Source organism: Chenopodium album, chromosome 7, assembly GCF_948465745.1.
Source record: "Chenopodium album chromosome 7, dcCheAlbu1.1, whole genome shotgun sequence".
Classification (NCBI taxonomy): domain Eukaryota; kingdom Viridiplantae; phylum Streptophyta; class Magnoliopsida; order Caryophyllales; family Amaranthaceae; genus Chenopodium; species Chenopodium album.
Genome location: NC_137840.1, coordinates 70819328 through 70836892, shown reverse-complemented (window position 1 = coordinate 70836892; position 17565 = coordinate 70819328). Strand labels below are relative to the sequence as shown.

The following is a 17565-nucleotide window of genomic DNA, read 5'->3' as shown; positions in this document are numbered from 1 at the left end:
TCGTTATTTGGGCTGGATTGGCCGGTTAGTAGGTCAAACTGTAATTGATTACCATTAATGTATGTAGAATGTTCGGTTGTAAGATAAAAATTGCGGAGATATAATTGGTGATGATGTGGTATTCTTCTATGCTCAGCTCCACTATTGTTATAAATCCAACTAAGCACATTTTGCAACTTATGAATAGTTATTGTCATGTTATTGCAACAAGATAAGAGTGGCAATGGTACATTTCAATTGAACTGGCATCCATGTCCAATAATTGACAATTGTCCAGACTACTGATAGTAACCTTACAAAAATTTGGACACTATATAACTTAGATTTACGGTTAGGAAATTATTTGAGTCACGTTGTTTAATTTCGCACCTTTACTTTGCATTTTAAAGTTTGGTAGATTTTATATGTAAATGGTGAACTCGTGAGGATATTTATTAGGATTGGAAACGGGTCAAAAACCTTATATAAATTATAAAAATATAGAGCATATATTGAAAATTTAGACTTATTTCATGCACCTTCGTATTGTAAATAACTAACTCGTACTATTTATACGCTTGCAATTTATGGTGTTTAGGCTAATTGTTTCAAAGTCTTAAAAAATGGTACGGAGTATGTAATACTTGAAATTTTGAGTAAATCGTGTTTTCATTGTGATTTTAAATAACGGTAATTTTAAAAAAAAAAAAAAAAATAATCAATATGCCTGTGCAGAATAAATAAAGGTTGATGAGACATTATTCGACACAAACTTTAGTGTATCTTGTCTCCGATTGTTGTACTATATATGCAATTATGGTACATACTCCATATTTTTTTTAATGTAAGATGAAGAACCCTACTGAACCACTACCTCTCACAAGTTAAATCAGTCTAACTCCGTAGGTTAGCGCTTGAGAGTAGTGGAGCGAGGTAGGGAGTCCTCCTACCTTCAGGCAAATATAGTTGGTGGGGCTTAAACTTATGAGATCTCAAAACTCATGAGATCTAGTCTTCAAAAAATAAAAAAATAAAAAAAATAAAAAAAAAAAAATATCACAATGTGAGTTTCCAACAAATTCCACCAAGCAAACTTTGTTACTTATTGTACTTCATATGATCAAATCCATTTACTCCCAAATTTCCACATATAAATTAAACTAGTTGTATAACATTCATTATTCACATGTACATACTCACGCTCTAATTTTAAATTTACATAGAGGCATAGAGCACTCTCTAAATGTAAAAAAAATAAAATTAATTGTATCATGTATGTTAAACACTCGATTGTATGATAGAAATTATTACATTTGATCCCCATTATGATAAAAATAATACCAAAAAAAACAAAAACAAAACATCTATAAATCTATAATGTGCAATTGAGCACATTATATTGGCACCGTAGTGAAGAATGTCATGCATCATGTTATTGCAACTACGAGTGGCAATGTATATCCAATTAAGACAAGTGTCCAAACTATTGATAGTAACCTTTGCTTAAATGGACACTAACCAATCTTTAGTTGAGAAAATATTTTACTCACGTTGTTTGATTTTCCACCTTAATTTTTATTTGCATCTCAAATTATTTTCGGTATAGTTATATTGATTTGAAGTGGTTATGAACTCGTGATGAAATTAACTAGCCTCGGAGACGATAATATTACAGTATTATGAAATTATTTTTGTTAAACTAAAATTATATTTATTTAGCTGATATAAGTATTATTTATATTTATTATTCTCTATTTTATAATATATATTTTTTCAATACAGTTATTGATATTTATTATTTAGCTGAATTTATTTTTATTGGACGTAGATTAATTTTTATTAAATTGAACTTATTTTTAAGCTGAATTTATTTTTACTAAATCATTTTAGGTATAGCTTAAGTGGTTAGTGCTTCCCTCCCGATTCCAGGAGATCCTTGGATCGATTCTCATCCTCACCCTTGTGGCCTTCTAAACACCAAAAAAAAACTTCAATTCATCAATTAAATCTGTATATTTCCGATCATATGCATATTTTGCTATTGACTATAATACTAAATTATATATGCTATGATATAATAGCTTTATTTTCTTTCCCCACATGAAAGATTAAAAATTCTTCAAAAAAAATTGATTATTTTTTGCTAGATGAACTTATTATATTCTTCGATCAAGGTCTTAGCTTAATTAATTATTATATGAGGTTTTAATTGGTAAAGCTAAAATGCTTTGGAGTGGAAGAATAAAATGAATAATTCTGATAAACCATCCTTAATTTAACTCTCCAAGCTTGCCACTAAATGAGCCAAGGTATTCCTAGCCATCTTCGCATGAGAAATAACAAAATCAGTAAAAGACGACGCCTATACCATCAAAAATTAAATTGTTAATCGGTTTTACCACGTACTTGTAGATTGCATCACCTTCAAGCCAAAGTATTATACTCGAAATTAAACATTGAGTAGCTTATTGTAAGCCATTTAGTACAACCTCGGACACAAGTGTTGGAAATAGGTAATGCAAACGGATGCTCGCGCCCGATCGGCGGAGGTGACCAAGGAAAATAGGAGAACTCTCGCGCCCGATCGGGCGGCCCGCGCCCGATCGGGCGGCCCTCGCCCGACCGGGCGGCGGACTTGAGTTTTTGACGAGCCCGATCGGGCGGCTTCGCCCGATGGCTCGCCCAGGATGGGGTTTCTAGATCGCCCAACCGGGCGCTCGACCGGGCGCCCGACCGGGCGGTGTTCGCCCGATCGGGCGCGACACCAGGTCTGGAGAAACTTAATCTCGCGCCCGATCGGGCGGCATGCAGCTCGCCCGATCGGGACCGCCTTTTTCCTAGGTCGGTTTGTTTTGCGTGTTTCCTTTTCCGGGACTCATATAAATACGAGTCTTGCCTTTTCATGAGATTCATTCACTTTTCTAGCCGAAAACACAAACCTACCTTTTGAGATCTGAACAGTTCTTGAGCAATTCCACTCTTCGAGTTCGGGTGCACGGATTACGGAGATAGTTGCGTTAAACTTGGGGGGCGTGCGTCACTAGGAAACTTGTATCGGTGGTTGCGTATTTCGCTTCTAAGGCAGTGGACTTTGTTCCACGGCGCGACTGTGAGTTTGAGATCTTCAATCCAGGAAAGTTCTAATCTTTTTTTGTTTGTTATTAATTTCAACAGTTATTTTACCAACAACAAGTCATCCAATCACATCCCACTCCAGTACTCCACCTCAATACTCTGTTGGAAGTTCTTGATAGAAAAACAAGAGAGAGAAAAACAAATGAAAGGGGAAAAGTCCCACGTTGGTTGGGGAGAAAGGTTTTGCCTTGTTTTTATATTGTAGTGCCTTAGTACTACTTAGTTGGGTGAGTGGGAGGTATGTGTTATTCCACACACGCACGAGCCGAGCCAGGTCGGTTTCGAGCGTGGGTCCTTGTTATCTTTTTGGAGAAATTTTATTTCTTTTCTTTGTTAACAAAATATTCTTTTTTAACTATTGAGATTATTCTTTTATTTTACTGTTGGGATTGCGGAATTTAATCAGTCATTAATCCCTTGTTTTTAGCTGACTGATTCAATTCCTTGATTATTGCTTCTGTTCCAGTCGGGTTTGTGAGTGCACATAAACTCCAGCGCCGTGCTTATTTTGGAGGGCGACCGCTTCTAGTCTACTGCACCGGGAGGTAGCGCAGAATCGTCTTTTAGGTCAGTGGTTCTCCACGACGCGGCTATTGTCAGTTCGGTTTACGCATCAAGAGATAAGTAATTTCAGTTTTATTGCTTAGTAGTATAACAAACTTTTCATCGTAGCCATTTTTATTTTACCCACATTTTAAATTGTGTAATCTTACGTCCATATTTATATTATCCTAGCTAGATAGCCACAAAGAGAATGAGATCGACCAACAAGCAATTGAGAATTTGAGATTATCGTTGATGATGGGGAAAGAAGAGTAAAACATTTTTTCGCATATGAACGATAAAACTCTACTTCTATGTTATTTGAAATTTAAATACTAAAGGACTCATTGGATAACGAACATTTTACATGTATTTTTGAAAAAAAAAAAAAATCTTTATATATATAGTCAATTATATTAGAGATTCATGTCAATTGTCAAGGGAAATATATATGGCTGCAATAGCAAATGCAGTCATTCGTTAAGAAATTTCTTTAGTTTAACGTGCAATATTTTTAATTTTTGCTCGGAAATTCATGCAGATTAATATCACTACTAATGTTATTACGTAGTACGACTTTTAAAAAAATAAATAAATAAAAAAAAATCTACACTTGCCTAATAGAGTTCATTTATCATTATTCATTAGCTTATGTTACTGTACATGATAAGATTGTCAACCATAAAATACTTTTTTTGATCTAAATCAACAGAAAAGTATGACTATTTCAAGAAAAATTGCTTTTAATTATTGCAATCTCAGCTATAAATACCCCCCATATAATATCATTTATACTACAACAAATCAAAAATTTCAAGTATTAGATACATAGGATTATAAGTTCGTTCATTTACTTTGCTTAATATATTATTATGTCAATTTTTGGTGTGACTACGTTATACGTAGCCCTTGCTACGAGTTTTATGTTCTACGTAGCCATTGCATCCGATCCTCCACCCCTTCAAGATTTTTGTGTAGGTGTAACTAACCCTCATTCAGCAGGTCCGACCTCTACTCGAGTACTCGCTTACTTGAATTATAAGCTTATTTAGTTATTCTAGAGTACGTACCTTTGCATATGCACGCATATGCTTAGGGGTACGTGTTCCTGAATCATGAATGTTTTCCTTGTTCATTTTATCAGTTTTTTCGCTTATTTAGATTTTTGCTTATTTAGATTATTCTAAAAGGCTGATAGAATGAAAAACAAAATATATACCTTAAATGGATACTCCTAGTTCTTACGAGTAGTTGTTCACCTGAAAATAAGATAGAGGTGTTATACAGTTATATACCTATTTAATTTGATAGTAACATTTTTTTTATGATCAACATTTTGCAGTGGTTGTCAATGGAAGGCTTTGCAAGAACCCTAAGCATGTGACAATAGATGATTTCTTGTTCAAAGGGTTTAACATTCGCGGAGACACAGACAACACTAATGGAGCAAATGCCACCCTAATCGACATTACTCGATTTCCCGGTGTTAACACACAAGGGGTGTCCATGGCAAGGGTAGACTTTGCACCCTTTGGCCTAAACACCCCTCACTGGCATCCTCGTGGCTCGGAGATCTTTGCCGTGGTAGAGGGGTCATTGTATGCCGGTTTTGTTACAACCGATTATAAGCTATATGACACTATACTTAAAAAAGGTGACATGATTGTTTTTCCTCAAGGTCTAATCCATTTCCAAATTAATATTAAGAAGACAGATGCTTTGGCTGTTGCTTCATTTGGAAGCCAAAATCCGGGGCGAGTTAATGTTGCTAATGGTGTGTTTGGGACTATACCGCGAATTTTAGATGATGTTCTTACTAAGGCGTATCAGGTGGATAGGAAGGTGGTAGAGCAACTTCGTGCCCAGTTTTTCAATGAAAACATGTCAATAAACACCGCGAAATTGATTAGTACATACTAATCATGTACTATATCTATACTCTATACTTTTATAATGTGGTCATGAATGTATGATGCTAAGTATTGTATTGTACGTTTTATTGTAGTTATGTTTTTAAGTTAAGTTTATGTTTACCAGTGTTTAAAGTTAAGTTCGTTATGTTTAATCCAATAGTTGTAATTTATAAGCGTGTATGTAACGATATTTGCAATAAATAAGCTTTACACGTAGTAATATTTTATCAAATTCTACAAACTGTATAATTGATAAGCATTTAATGTTATTCCACAAAATATAAGATATTCTACATGGTTTTTGTCTTTTTGGGATGTAGATAGCTATGTAATATTTTCATTCACCTTATTATTTTTTTTTTTTTCCTTTTTAATGATCAATAGATGTTTGCATGCGTAGTATAGTATGCACTTAGGCGCACATAGAGACTTGAATTTGCCCTTCTCTACTCTTGAGTAAGACACTTCTTCTAGTATAAAATAGATGTAAAATCCAATAGCATTTTACTTTGTTACATATGCTTTCAATAGATTACTGAAAATAAGTGTATATATAGATTTAAATTAACTTATGCAAAACTTATAAAAAAAATGCATTTGACAACTGCATAAGTCAACTAGATGCGCATAGAAGTCATTAAGTATTTAAGTGTTGTGTCCAGAATTAGGCCAATTATGTTATTGGGCTTTGATTTTGTCATTTTGATTGGGAGTAGCAGCTTGCAATTTTGCAAATACCAAACTTTTTTGGGCTTTTTTTGTTGATGGGTTGACATTTCTCTTCATAAATCTTATGTAGCAAGTGGGTTTGCATGATCCAACTCTATTTATGATTTATCTCTAGACATGTGTAGAAAATCATAAATATATAGCTCCTATGTCTAAATTCTTGATTACATATGCATTTTCTGTAACAATTATTGCTATTATACATTTAAACCCAATAATACACAATTGTTGAGCATGAATGCAATATGTATACCAAGTAAATTCCATCATCCAACCAAAAATACATGAAATGATATATGACTATCAGGAGGCTAGAACGGTTAACTAACTCTCTAACTTACAAACGTGAGGTGAGAAGTCAAATCATATCATGCTCCTTCTCTAAATTTCCCCGTGTAAGATGGACTTTCTCCTTACAATTACTCACTCGACTCAAAACCAAGGTCACATCTTTATGATCCGAATCAAGTTATGATTCTACGACCCATTTACAACCTCGTCCCTACACGGCTACACATTCAATCTTAACTTATTGAGTATGATTTTTCAAAGCAAGAAATCATCATCCCTCTCAAGTAGCACGTGCCACACAACATACCAAACCCAAAGATTATCCAATCTCTCACGTGTAACCCCCCAAAACCACATCCAAAATCCCTAAAAAAATCCACAATACCTCCCCAAAATTCCACCACCCAAACTCTCACTCATTCCCCTTTCACCCTCACTCAATCAATCCCAGAAAACACAACCATCTTCATCTCCTTCTTCTTCTCCCTCATCCACAAAACACACAATAATGCCAATCATTTTTCTCTCTCCTCTAACCCAAATCTACAAAACCCAATAACCCACCTCACATTTTCTCTCTCCTCCTCCTTCAATGGCGCTCCCTCAATTCCTCCATTACTCCACCTCCCTTAAACCCTCTTTAAACCCTTCACCTCCAACCCCCATTTCACTCCCATCAACCCCGCTCTGTCTCAGCTATCAACGCCGTAAGCTACAGCGCGATATTCTCCGCTGTTCCGCCTCTTCCTCATCCTCCCAACCCCAGAACAACCCGCCATCCCCAAACCCAACCCCACAAAACGACGTCGTTGAGCTCCCAATCTTCCCCCTCCCACTCGTCCTCTTCCCGGGGTCAATCCTCCCACTACAAATCTTCGAGTTCCGATACCGAATCATGATGAACACCCTCCTCCAAACCGACCTCCGATTCGGGGTTATCTTCTCCGACACGCTATCCTCCTCCTCCTCCGCCACCTCCGTCGGTTGCGTCGGCGAAGTCGTCAAACACGAGCGTCTCGCCGACGATCGCTTCTTCCTAATCTGTAAAGGTCAAGAGCGATTTCGAATCAACAAGATAGTACGCTCCAAACCCTACCTCGTGGCAGCCGTTGATTGGCTCGAGGATAAGCCCTCCTCTGATGGGTCCCACGAAGATTTGGAGAGCCTTGCCAAGGATGTGGAGAGTTACATGAGGGATGTGATTCGCTTGAGCAATCGATTGAATGGGAAAGAAGAGAAGGAAATTGGGGATTTGAGGAGGAATTTGTTTCCGACACCGTTTTCGTTCTTCGTTGGGAGTACGTTTGAAGGGGCTCCCCGTGAGCAGCAGGCGTTGCTTGAGCTGGAGGATACCGCGGCGAGGTTGAGGAGGGAGAAGGAGACTTTGAGGAATACTTTGAACTATTTGAGTGCTGCTTCTGCTGTTAAGGATGTGTTTCCATCTTCTTGATTATATAGGAGAATGAGAATGAGAATGAGAGAAGGTTTGTGAATAGATAGGTAACTTTTTATATTTTTTTTGGTTGGAATGAATGAATGTATTGGTATAAAGGTTGTAAATGATTGTTATTTATGCGTAATGGGAATATATTTTTATGAATGTAGTTAGTTGTTGTGTTGTTTTGTGTTTTTGAATGAGTGACAATGAGGTTGTTTTTTGTGTGATACAACATGTTTAGTCACCCGGAATCACGGAATAAGTCAATTGTGCTAAGTCTGTTGTAGACAATATATCCGTTATATACAAGACCTACCGGACTGATTACATCATTTGTGGGAGAATGCTTGTGAATCTATTATGTGTGAGAGTTGTTTGACTCCATTGTGGAAATAGCTAGCTAGCAATGTCTTGGAATTGAATTGTGGATTTGGTTCATTAGTTATATAGGCTAGCATTCGGAACCTAGAGCAGGAAAGGGAAGGGAATGGAAATGAAGGAGAGTACTTTTGTCTGGTTTGTTCTGCTGGAATTGATGGAATTCCTTTACTTGGTTAGCTAATTGTTGTACGTAATCTTTTCTGCCACATTTGATCCTTATTAATGTCAAGATAGATATCCTTCCAGAGGGTAGCAAGTAAAATTGTCATACCAAATCATTTACATTTCATTGTTTTATCATGGATAGTTTGCTGTTGTTTCTGCAACCTCTCTTAATAGAGGTTTAATTAGGCAAATGGACATTCTCAGAATTGTTCTAGTGACAAGAAGTTGTCTATGACCCAGACGTCGAGGGTTGGGGGGAGTTTGGTGGGATTGTGTGTGCATGTGAATAGGTCATGGTAGTGTAGGCGGTGTAGCATTCTGGCAACATTTATAGCAGGCTATAAACTCCGCTGCAGGTTGTTTACAAGCTTGGGGCTGCATTGCTTTGTGGTGTACTGCAGAAGGAATTATTCCTATGATTCCTATCTGCTATCTTCTGCTGATATCAATTTTTAAGTATCCTTAGGGAAGGCTTAGATGGTATTTATTAGTTACCTTCTGCTCATGAACTTGTACTTTTTGTATCCTTGCTGTCACGGTAATTGTTTTTTAGAAGTCATTTGCAACAATCTATGTGACCGAAGCAATTGTGAAAATTGTATATGCTTATGGCTAATTTTCAAGAATCCTAATGAAGAGATTTGAGGATGGTTTCCTTCTGTATTTTTAAGACTGTTGTGTAACTTGGATACTGTGTTCTGTCTGTAAAGGTTGCCCATCCTTTTTTTTCCCCTTCTGAGTCTGGTGTCCTCTCTGTCATTTCCACCTTCTAGCAATGAACATGCTTTGAGTGGCATAGTTACCTCAATTTCGACGAAAATATCAATGCAGGTGATGGTTAGATTATATTACTGCTGCATTGCTATAACTTGACAATTAGAAACAGCCTGGTTTCCTGCGCATAATCTGATTTACCTAGAAGCCATGGCATTTCCTCCTATTGTCTGATTTACCTAAATGCGACGGCAGTTCCTCCTATTGCGGCATGGGCATGCTGTATGTACGCCTCTGCCTTATCATTGTATATACAAATCAGGAATTGAATGGTCTCACTGAGTCACGGTTTTCTACTTCAGAATCAGTTTACAAGAACTACCACATCTGTGTTTGAACTTTGTAACTGCTTAAGTGCTTTAAGATGTATATAGAGATAAGTGACTAAGCGACTATTTATCGGTTTTGTGGAGATCTGAGATTTGTTGAAGAACATTTTCACTGTTTTGCTATGAATTGAAGTTTCTTATTTCATAAATCAGTGTATGAGCACTGACGTGACGGGGCTATTTGATAATTTGATATGCATTCAGGCACAGAATTGTTCAAAGTTTTGTTCAAAGACCTTGCTTGATACTGGTTCTTGTTCGCAGGATTTGTGGTCTTTGCTGCTGTGCAATTACTTATGTTAGAGGTTACTGAGAGTCTGAGATGGCCATATGCTATAAAAATCAGACACTCTATATTTAGGTCACATTGTCTAAACTCTAAAGTCTTGACTCTTCATCACTCAAGTAACACATGATTTTACGTCTAAGGATGCTTAATGATAGTTGTGGTCTATTATGTCATCGCTAGATAACTAAATTTTGTCATGTCAAAGAATTGAATCATAAACTCAATTACTCCAGGAAATGCGGCAAACGCCAAACAGCTTCATTAACACAAATTTGATGAAGCATGCATTGGCCTTGGTCATGGCCTTAGGAGAACCCAAATCTAAAAACTTTTGAAGACAAATACTGATCCAAGTTTCGGCGCCATTTTGTTTTAAGACGTGTTGATATAAACCTATCATACTTTTGCGGATCGATTACTCAATATTTTCTTAACGCAAGAACTACGATAATATTAATTAATCAAAGTCGAAGCTTGACAAAAATCGACTAACCCTCGTTATGTTACAGATTTTTAGCTGCTTTCCTCATCATTCAGGAGTCCAATTTTATTAATAGAAAACACAATGTCACCAAGAATATTTGAGCCCTGAACCTGTTTACAACCATAGCAAGGCAAATACCAGTATATTACATGAACTCATGAGAATCTAACTGTCGGACCATAATAACACTGCTGTAAGAGTAGAAAAGCTTCTTCAGCAGAAAACTATGATATTAACAAGGCATATATAGCAAAATCATCACCCTCTACTCTCCTTCAGCATAAACGATATCAAACTGTATCTATTTTCCACCATGTACAACAGTACAAAGATGCGCAATGTCGAATATACTGCATGAATTCCTCTATATAGCATGGGGAGTTTCATCTACCTTCCCCCCCTATTGTCGAAATGTGATAAAGAATACGTACAAGCATCCAAGGATAGTTTCAAACACCAAGTTCCTGAATACAAGGGGCCTTCAAACTGCCAGATTCTTCACAAGCTGCTCTGTCTGCTGTTAAATGGTTTGGCTAAAGTAATATTTCCTGTTCGCTGCAAGATCAACAATTTTGAGTTTGTGTTAGTATTACCAATGTAAACACTTCATCAACTACATAACAGAATCATAAAATTCAAATTCCAACCAATTGCAAAAGAAATTGTAATAAAGTCAAATTATTACCAATGTTAATAAGTCATAGCACACAACCAAGTAAGCATGATAAAATCACAAAACTCAAAAGGAAAGCCTATTGCAAGAGATAACACAGCATGATATTCAAACAGGTGTTAGAAAACATTCTTAGATATGAAAAACTAAACCCACCAGGAAAACAGTTGTATCAAACGGTAAATAACTTATTGAGAGATTGGTGCTTTTTTTTTTTTTTTACCTTTTAGGGATGATCTTTAATGTCTTGGTGTTTGAGAGTTAAAGTGAGACCCTCTTAGTTACTCTTAACACAATTTATTTGAACTTCTTGTCTAACAAAAAAAAAAAAAGAGAGACATCGTGTCTCAAACACAATTTTACACACAGCAGTCAGAAATTTAAGTGTATGCACAATGGATGATCTTTTCTTTCCTGCTATTTTAATTACCCCCAAGCTGTCAATTAAAAATTTGCTAAACAGAATGAACTAGGTACTAACCTTGAGACAAAGATTTCTTTGTGTATCACATACTGGATAGTCATGAGGACAACAGTGGATATGATCTTTGCAGCATACTGCAGAATTTAACTCGCAGCATTTCCAAGTTGTGCATATACCAAGAAAGCTCCGTGCACAACAGCAAGTCTGACCTGCTGGACAAGATGTGAACAAACTACATCTAGTAGGTCCGGGAGGTGGTGGTGGTGGTGGATTAGGGGTTGTTTTTGTGGGATATGATGGCATCACATTGATGCCACAAATTCCACTTTTATCTCCACTGTTCCGCTGCATGTGTACAAAGCCATTCATACCCCAAGAAGTTCCCCATGAATTTTTAACTATCCAGTAATCAACTCCATTCTCTGAACCATAACCAACAATCAGAACAGCATGATCTACAGAGGTGGAACATGGGCCCGAAAAGATTCCCTGAAAGAAAAATAAATAAACAAGTAAAATCTTCATGTCAAAACACAAATACTCTTTGTATCAGAAAAGCCAAGAGGTCCAAGAGCGAAGAAATAAACCTTAGAGTATAACTGGAATGCTCTCTCACTGCCACATATGCCAACACTTACTGGTTGAGCGGCTACAGCTTTTTGGAGTTCTTTCTCATTATTAGGAGGGACATCAGCATAACCATCAATAGTTACCACATGTCTCGCAAGCTGTAATATAAAAAAACAAAGATTTCTTTGAGTTCTATTTCTCAAAAAGTCAGCAACTACGAGAATATAAGACAAGCTGAAACAGGAAGCATTAGATCCATTAAAGGGTTTGTTTGCTTTCTCTCTTCTTTTCCACAGTGTTTTTGAATTATGAATGCTACTTCAATTATACTATTTATACCCTTTAGTAACAGCTGAGGAGAAAATTTATATCGTCAAACTTGTACGTGTCCCAAGTGTTGAACTTCTATATTTTGCAAAACACTTCTTTCTTTGCAGTCCAAAATGAAGAGTCTAGTGTCCATACAGCCACACTCATGTCTGAGTGTTGAAGATCCATATTGGACTTTCAAGTGCATAAGGCAAAATGAAGTGTACAAGATTGGCAAAATGAAGTGTACAAGATTGGCAAAATGAAGTGATGACATGAATTCAAGAAGCAAAGTTCTTGAGTATAGATTATAGAATGATAATTACACCCTGTCACCTAAGCAAGCCAGGTTAGAAGAATTAAACTCTTGCTGCAATATTTGTTTTTGCATCATGCGGTTATGCCATTAAGAAAAATATCTCTGATAGTTTAACAGACGGCATATAGTTGTTTTCCCAAACTGTCAAGTGGGCATACAAGTGGAAAATATAGCGGGACACAGAACTGGATCAGGATGAATTTTTCATAATAGCTGTCATTGCATCAATTATAGAGCGCATGAAATTAGTCCTCATTGTGCAGAATGCTCACCAGGCTAATATGTCATTAAACTAAATAAGACACCCACAGATGAGAAAGGATTTTACTCTCTTAGCTCCATCCACTTTAATTAAGAGAGCAGCACAATCCTACATTGGTTAAAACTTTCAATTTCCACCATCAAATATTGAGGTGGAGCTAAGAATCAGTTGTATTTAGAGCTTAGACAAGAAAGTTCCGTCTCTTCCCATAAGACTGTATTAACAATGCAAGTGACTCAATGAAAACAGCTGTTTTCTGCATTGTTATGTGTACGAGCTAACCTAAATCAGCCATGATATTATGTTTATAACGATGGAAGACTTCTAAGATTTTCAAATGATCAGGAAAAAAAATCACCTAAGCTCTCCAATACTAAATGTTAGTAGAATTTTTTCTCCATACTTGAGGTGTGGTTAGTAAGATAGCGTAAACATAAATATAATCAAAAGATAAACCCATAGGAAAGTGTCTTACCTTGTTCCTATTGCAAGATTTTTGTTTAGCCTGGTATGGGTAGTCTTTCTCAGTGTCAATACCATGATTATCTATAACAAACTGGTAAGCATAGTCCATGAGCCCTCCATCACAGCCTTCATTGTAACTTCTATCACAGTCAATTAACTCCTGCTCAGAAAGGCTGACAAGAGAGCCTGTGACAATTTTGTTTACACCTTCAATTGCCCCTGTGGCGGAGAAAGCCCAGCAAGCACCTGAAAAACAAACCAGTACTCATTAAAAGAAAATAAGGGTTTGTTTCATAAGCATACTTCACTAATTCCTCCAAGAACTTAGAAATAATAATCTAATTAAATAAAATAAAATAAAAAATAGAGCCTGTTTCAAAATATTAGCAATCAACAACATCAGTATTATATAAACAAAAAACATAATCAGTATTGTCTCAATGCTTCTAAGAAGGCTTTCAGCTTATCAGATATCTGCAACCTTACCCTTACACTAACAGTTAAAAGAAGGTCTTTTACAGTAGGCTGTTGATCTGAAAGTAATGGCAGTAGGGGTAGGCTTCTTCACAATTATATATATGTACATCCAGTTCAATTAGCCATTTTAATTGGGGGTTGTTAAACAGCACCCTCAATTCTCCAGTTAATGCCCGCAAAATAAAAGTTATTTTACGAACATACCCTTAATTGACCAATCTCTCTATAAACTACTATCACCACCGTGGCACCGTCCACCACCACCTTCGCCTCCCATTTACATACAAATCACCGTCACCATTGTCACAGTTTAAAATGCGGGCGTTACCCAGTAAAATAAGGGCGTCGTTTAATGTTTCATTTGGTACATTATGATCCAACAAATATTAAATATTTCAGCTCCATTGAAAGTGGAAAGTAATAGGCCATCCGCCATTGTCACAGTTTATTTGATTTGACACCTACTATTAGTAGTCTTAAAATTGCAAGGAGGATAACCATGAATAACCCAAGTCATATCTCTTTTCAATTCAAAACAAGATTGGATGTCATTGTCCAAAGCATTATTGGTTCATTTTTCTGTTACATTATAATTCAGAAAGATGAAATCCTAAACAAAGGGGTGAGTTAGCTGAAGACCAATTATCTCCCATATATCAATCAAATCAACCCAAAATTCTCAATCAATAACCAACAAGGCAACAGCCATAAAAACTTTCTTTAAAATGCTAATTTCCAATGTTCAGTCAACATAACCCACAATTTCTTAAAATAAAAAGAACCACAATAACATAAACACAGAACAACCCAATAAACTAGAGGGGAAAAAATCACAATTACAAAAACCCCTTAATAATAGCCAAAAAATTCAATTTAATTCACAAAAATACTAAAACCCTCAAAAAATTAATAAAAAAATAAAGAAAACATACCACAATTTCCTTGATCCTTGACATTAGTAACAGCACCTTGATTCCTCCAATCAACAGAATCAGGAATACCCAAATCAGGCAACTGAACAGGATTTTCACTATGCTTCAACCTGATGAAATCATTAGCAGAACTAGAAAGCCCAAGCTTAGAACTTCTAAATTCATGGTGGGTTAAATCAGCATAAGCATTCAGAGCAAGGGTATAAGTGGAATTTCCCAAGCTGTTATGGTGGTTGACAAATTCTAAATTATCTTCAAAAATTTTGAGCCTGTATTGTCTTTCTTGCTCAGATGGGTATGTTTTGCCATGTTTTTTGCACCATGAATCAAAAAGATCGGAGCTTGATTCAGAAAGATGGTGTGAAAAATGGAGGGTGAATAATAGTAGCAATAGTAGAGAAAGTTTGCTCATTTTTGGATTGGGAAATGATCAAATGATTGAAGAGTAAGAATGAATAAGCAAATGAGTAAATGACGATATATTAGGGTGAATTTAGATTGGTGTGAAAAACAAGTTGATTGGTACGTTTAGTTCTTTGGTGTTACAATTACAGCCAGAAGGTTGGAGTAGTTGCGAAATTGCCAATTACATGCATGAACCTCGTGGTTTTATCTTGTATTCTTGTTCTCTTCTCTTATTTGTCAATTTGTCATCACTACATGGATTTGTTAGGCACAAAAAAGTTGTAAGGGAATTACCTTATTTCTTGGACTCTTTTGAAAATGACTCTAACAATACACGTTAATATTTCACATGATACCAACAACAAATCATATGATTCATATCAATATCAACAAATATTTTACCTTCGTTGGTATCACTAAATAAGGTGGTTGATATCATGGTGATACTATCTAAAGTGTAATGAAATACCAATATGTGTTATGACATTAATTTTTTCAAGTGCGGTAAAAGTGAATGGACGGTTATGCCCTTCTAAAATGACTCTAGCAATTAGAATCCAAGAATTCCTCAATGTTAATAGCGTGAAATCATGTTGTCGACTGTTATTTGATTTTTTTCAATTTTGTTGTTCTTCTTGTTTGACATTTTAAAACCTATAACTATAATAAAGTAATAACTAATTTTACCGCTGATATTACCACTCATGTGTTAGCTTATTAAAAAAATTTCATCCAAAATATAAAAGACATTATTTTTTTTGATAAAGCTAATGTTTGAAAAAGGTAGATTAATTATACATTTTTTTTTTAGGGCAGATTAATTATACATTTTTCTAAAAGCTTTTATGACTAAATTTACTAATCACAAATTTATTATAAAAAAAAATACAAGTAATAAAATTAATGGCTGGTCTCTTTCATTTTCTTCTAGACGATATTGAATTTTTTTTCCAACATTTTATTAATAATGTATGAGTTTGAATTTTCTACTATTTATTAATTCTTCAAATTTTTTTAAATGGAACAAAACAACTAAGCTGAGATAATGTTAACATTTCATATATTTTATTTTAACTATGAAATTAATAAGAATATTTAACATCATTTTTGTTAGCTCAATTTGTCTAACAAGAAAGATCATTATTTATTATGTTTATCTTAATTTATTTATATTAAGCACATAAGAGCAAAAATTTAAACTATGCATCGCACGGGACTAGCCTAGTGGGATGAATTAAAGTAGAGGGAGCCTAGGTTAATGACAGAGATAAACCCGAGTTCTTTATTTACATGATTATTGTATTGTAAGTGTATTGGTTTTCGCGCCGACCTATTAAAAATATATTTTGTTGTTCATTTGCCATGTGGCAGTGACATACGGAGAAGGCGAATGTTTGCTACTGTTTGCAAAATTCATCATCTTCCTCCTCTCACCTTCTTCTTCTTCCTATTCATCTTCTCCCTTGTTCATCTACTTCTTCCCACCTTTGACTCCGCCAACACAACCATTTTCGGGACTTAAACGAAAAACATAATAACAAAGGGATAAATAAAGGGCATGGGTAACCCTAAAGGGTAGGTAAACTTTCCTTTCCGCATTGATTTCACTTGTTTGATTGTGAAGATTGAAAAGTCATTATTTCTGCCATTGAAATTAAGGTTGAAGTACGAAAGAGAAAACTAAGGGGGGAGAGAATGAGAAATGACTTTACGTCAAAGTTAAATGCTAATTGCATAACCACTTAGTGATAAACAAGAATTGTATCTTTGTCATAAACTTGTATTTACCCATTAAAGTAATAGAGATTTAACATTATTTTCAAAAAATATGAAAAGGAAGAAAAGACAAGGTTGTTTATGTGGTGTTTGGGGAGAGAGAATGATGACCAAAGATCAAAATCATGTATGGAAGCGTCAAATAAATAGTGGAAAATTGTATTAAAATTGTTATAAAAGTCAAAAAGTATTAGTAAATGGAAGACTTTTTAAACCTTCATGATTGGTAAAGGAAAATAACAAAGAGGATTAGAGAGCATTAAGGCGTATTTGAACGTTGAATGTTGTCCATCTTAGTATTAGTGAAGAAGTCTATTGGTACTATCAAATCTTAACTTGGTTAGAGTTCCCTCCTTTTTTCAGGGATCGATTCTCATCATCCACCTCAGTGGCTCTCTAAACAAAGCTTTAAGTTCTAATTTTTATATTTGCTGGTACTATAAAGAAGTATTTTGTACCTAATATATTGATTACTAGTTACGCGTAATTGTGTTATGCCATGC

At 35.5% G+C, this 17565-nt stretch overlaps 3 protein-coding genes across 3 annotated transcripts; 2 read left to right on the top strand and 1 right to left on the bottom strand.

The window, feature by feature from the left end:
• The first annotated feature begins 4449 nt into the window (after nt 1-4449).
• On the top strand, nt 4450-5865 carry LOC145638317 (putative germin-like protein 2-1). The gene is made up of 2 exons (XM_081689286.1): nt 4450-4659; nt 5000-5865. Exons 1-2 carry the CDS (start codon nt 4530-4532, stop codon nt 5575-5577), a joined length of 708 nt encoding a protein of 235 aa, XP_081545412.1. The 5' UTR covers nt 4450-4529; the 3' UTR covers nt 5578-5865.
• A 1127-nt stretch (nt 5866-6992) lies between these two features.
• LOC145639382 (uncharacterized) lies at nt 6993-8190 on the top strand. The gene has a single exon (XM_081690608.1). The coding sequence runs from the start codon at nt 7183-7185 to the stop codon at nt 8038-8040; it is 858 nt and encodes a 285-aa protein (XP_081546734.1). The 5' UTR covers nt 6993-7182; the 3' UTR covers nt 8041-8190.
• Nucleotides 8191-10577: 2387 nt separating this feature from the next.
• On the bottom strand, nt 10578-15403 carry LOC145639381 (low-temperature-induced cysteine proteinase-like). The gene is made up of 5 exons (XM_081690607.1): nt 14882-15403; nt 13483-13718; nt 12135-12275; nt 11605-12036; nt 10578-11005 (listed from the first exon to the last, which is right to left on the bottom strand). The coding sequence occupies exons 1-5, from the start codon at nt 15291-15293 to the stop codon at nt 10949-10951; spliced, it is 1278 nt and encodes a 425-aa protein (XP_081546733.1). The 5' UTR covers nt 15294-15403; the 3' UTR covers nt 10578-10948.
• Between the last annotated feature and the right edge of the window lie 2162 nt (nt 15404-17565).

Bases quoted from the DNA above. Each gene is read 5' to 3' on its own strand.
- LOC145638317 (XM_081689286.1), top strand. From the start codon at position 4,530: ATGTCAATTTTTGGTGTGACTACGTTATACGTAGCCCTTGCTACGAGT. The intron at 4,660-4,999 runs GTCCGACCTCTA...AACATTTTGCAG, and splicing joins AACTAACCCTCATTCAGCAG to TGGTTGTCAATGGAAGGCTT.
- LOC145639382 (XM_081690608.1), top strand. From the start codon at position 7,183: ATGGCGCTCCCTCAATTCCTCCATTACTCCACCTCCCTTAAACCCTCT.
- LOC145639381 (XM_081690607.1), bottom strand. From the start codon at position 15,293: ATGAGCAAACTTTCTCTACTATTGCTACTATTATTCACCCTCCATTTT. The intron at 12,037-12,134 runs GTTTATTTCTTC...TTTTTCTTTCAG, and splicing joins CATTCCAGTTATACTCTAAG to GGAATCTTTTCGGGCCCATG. The intron at 11,006-11,604 runs GTTAGTACCTAG...TTGATCTTGCAG, and splicing joins AAAGAAATCTTTGTCTCAAG to CGAACAGGAAATATTACTTT.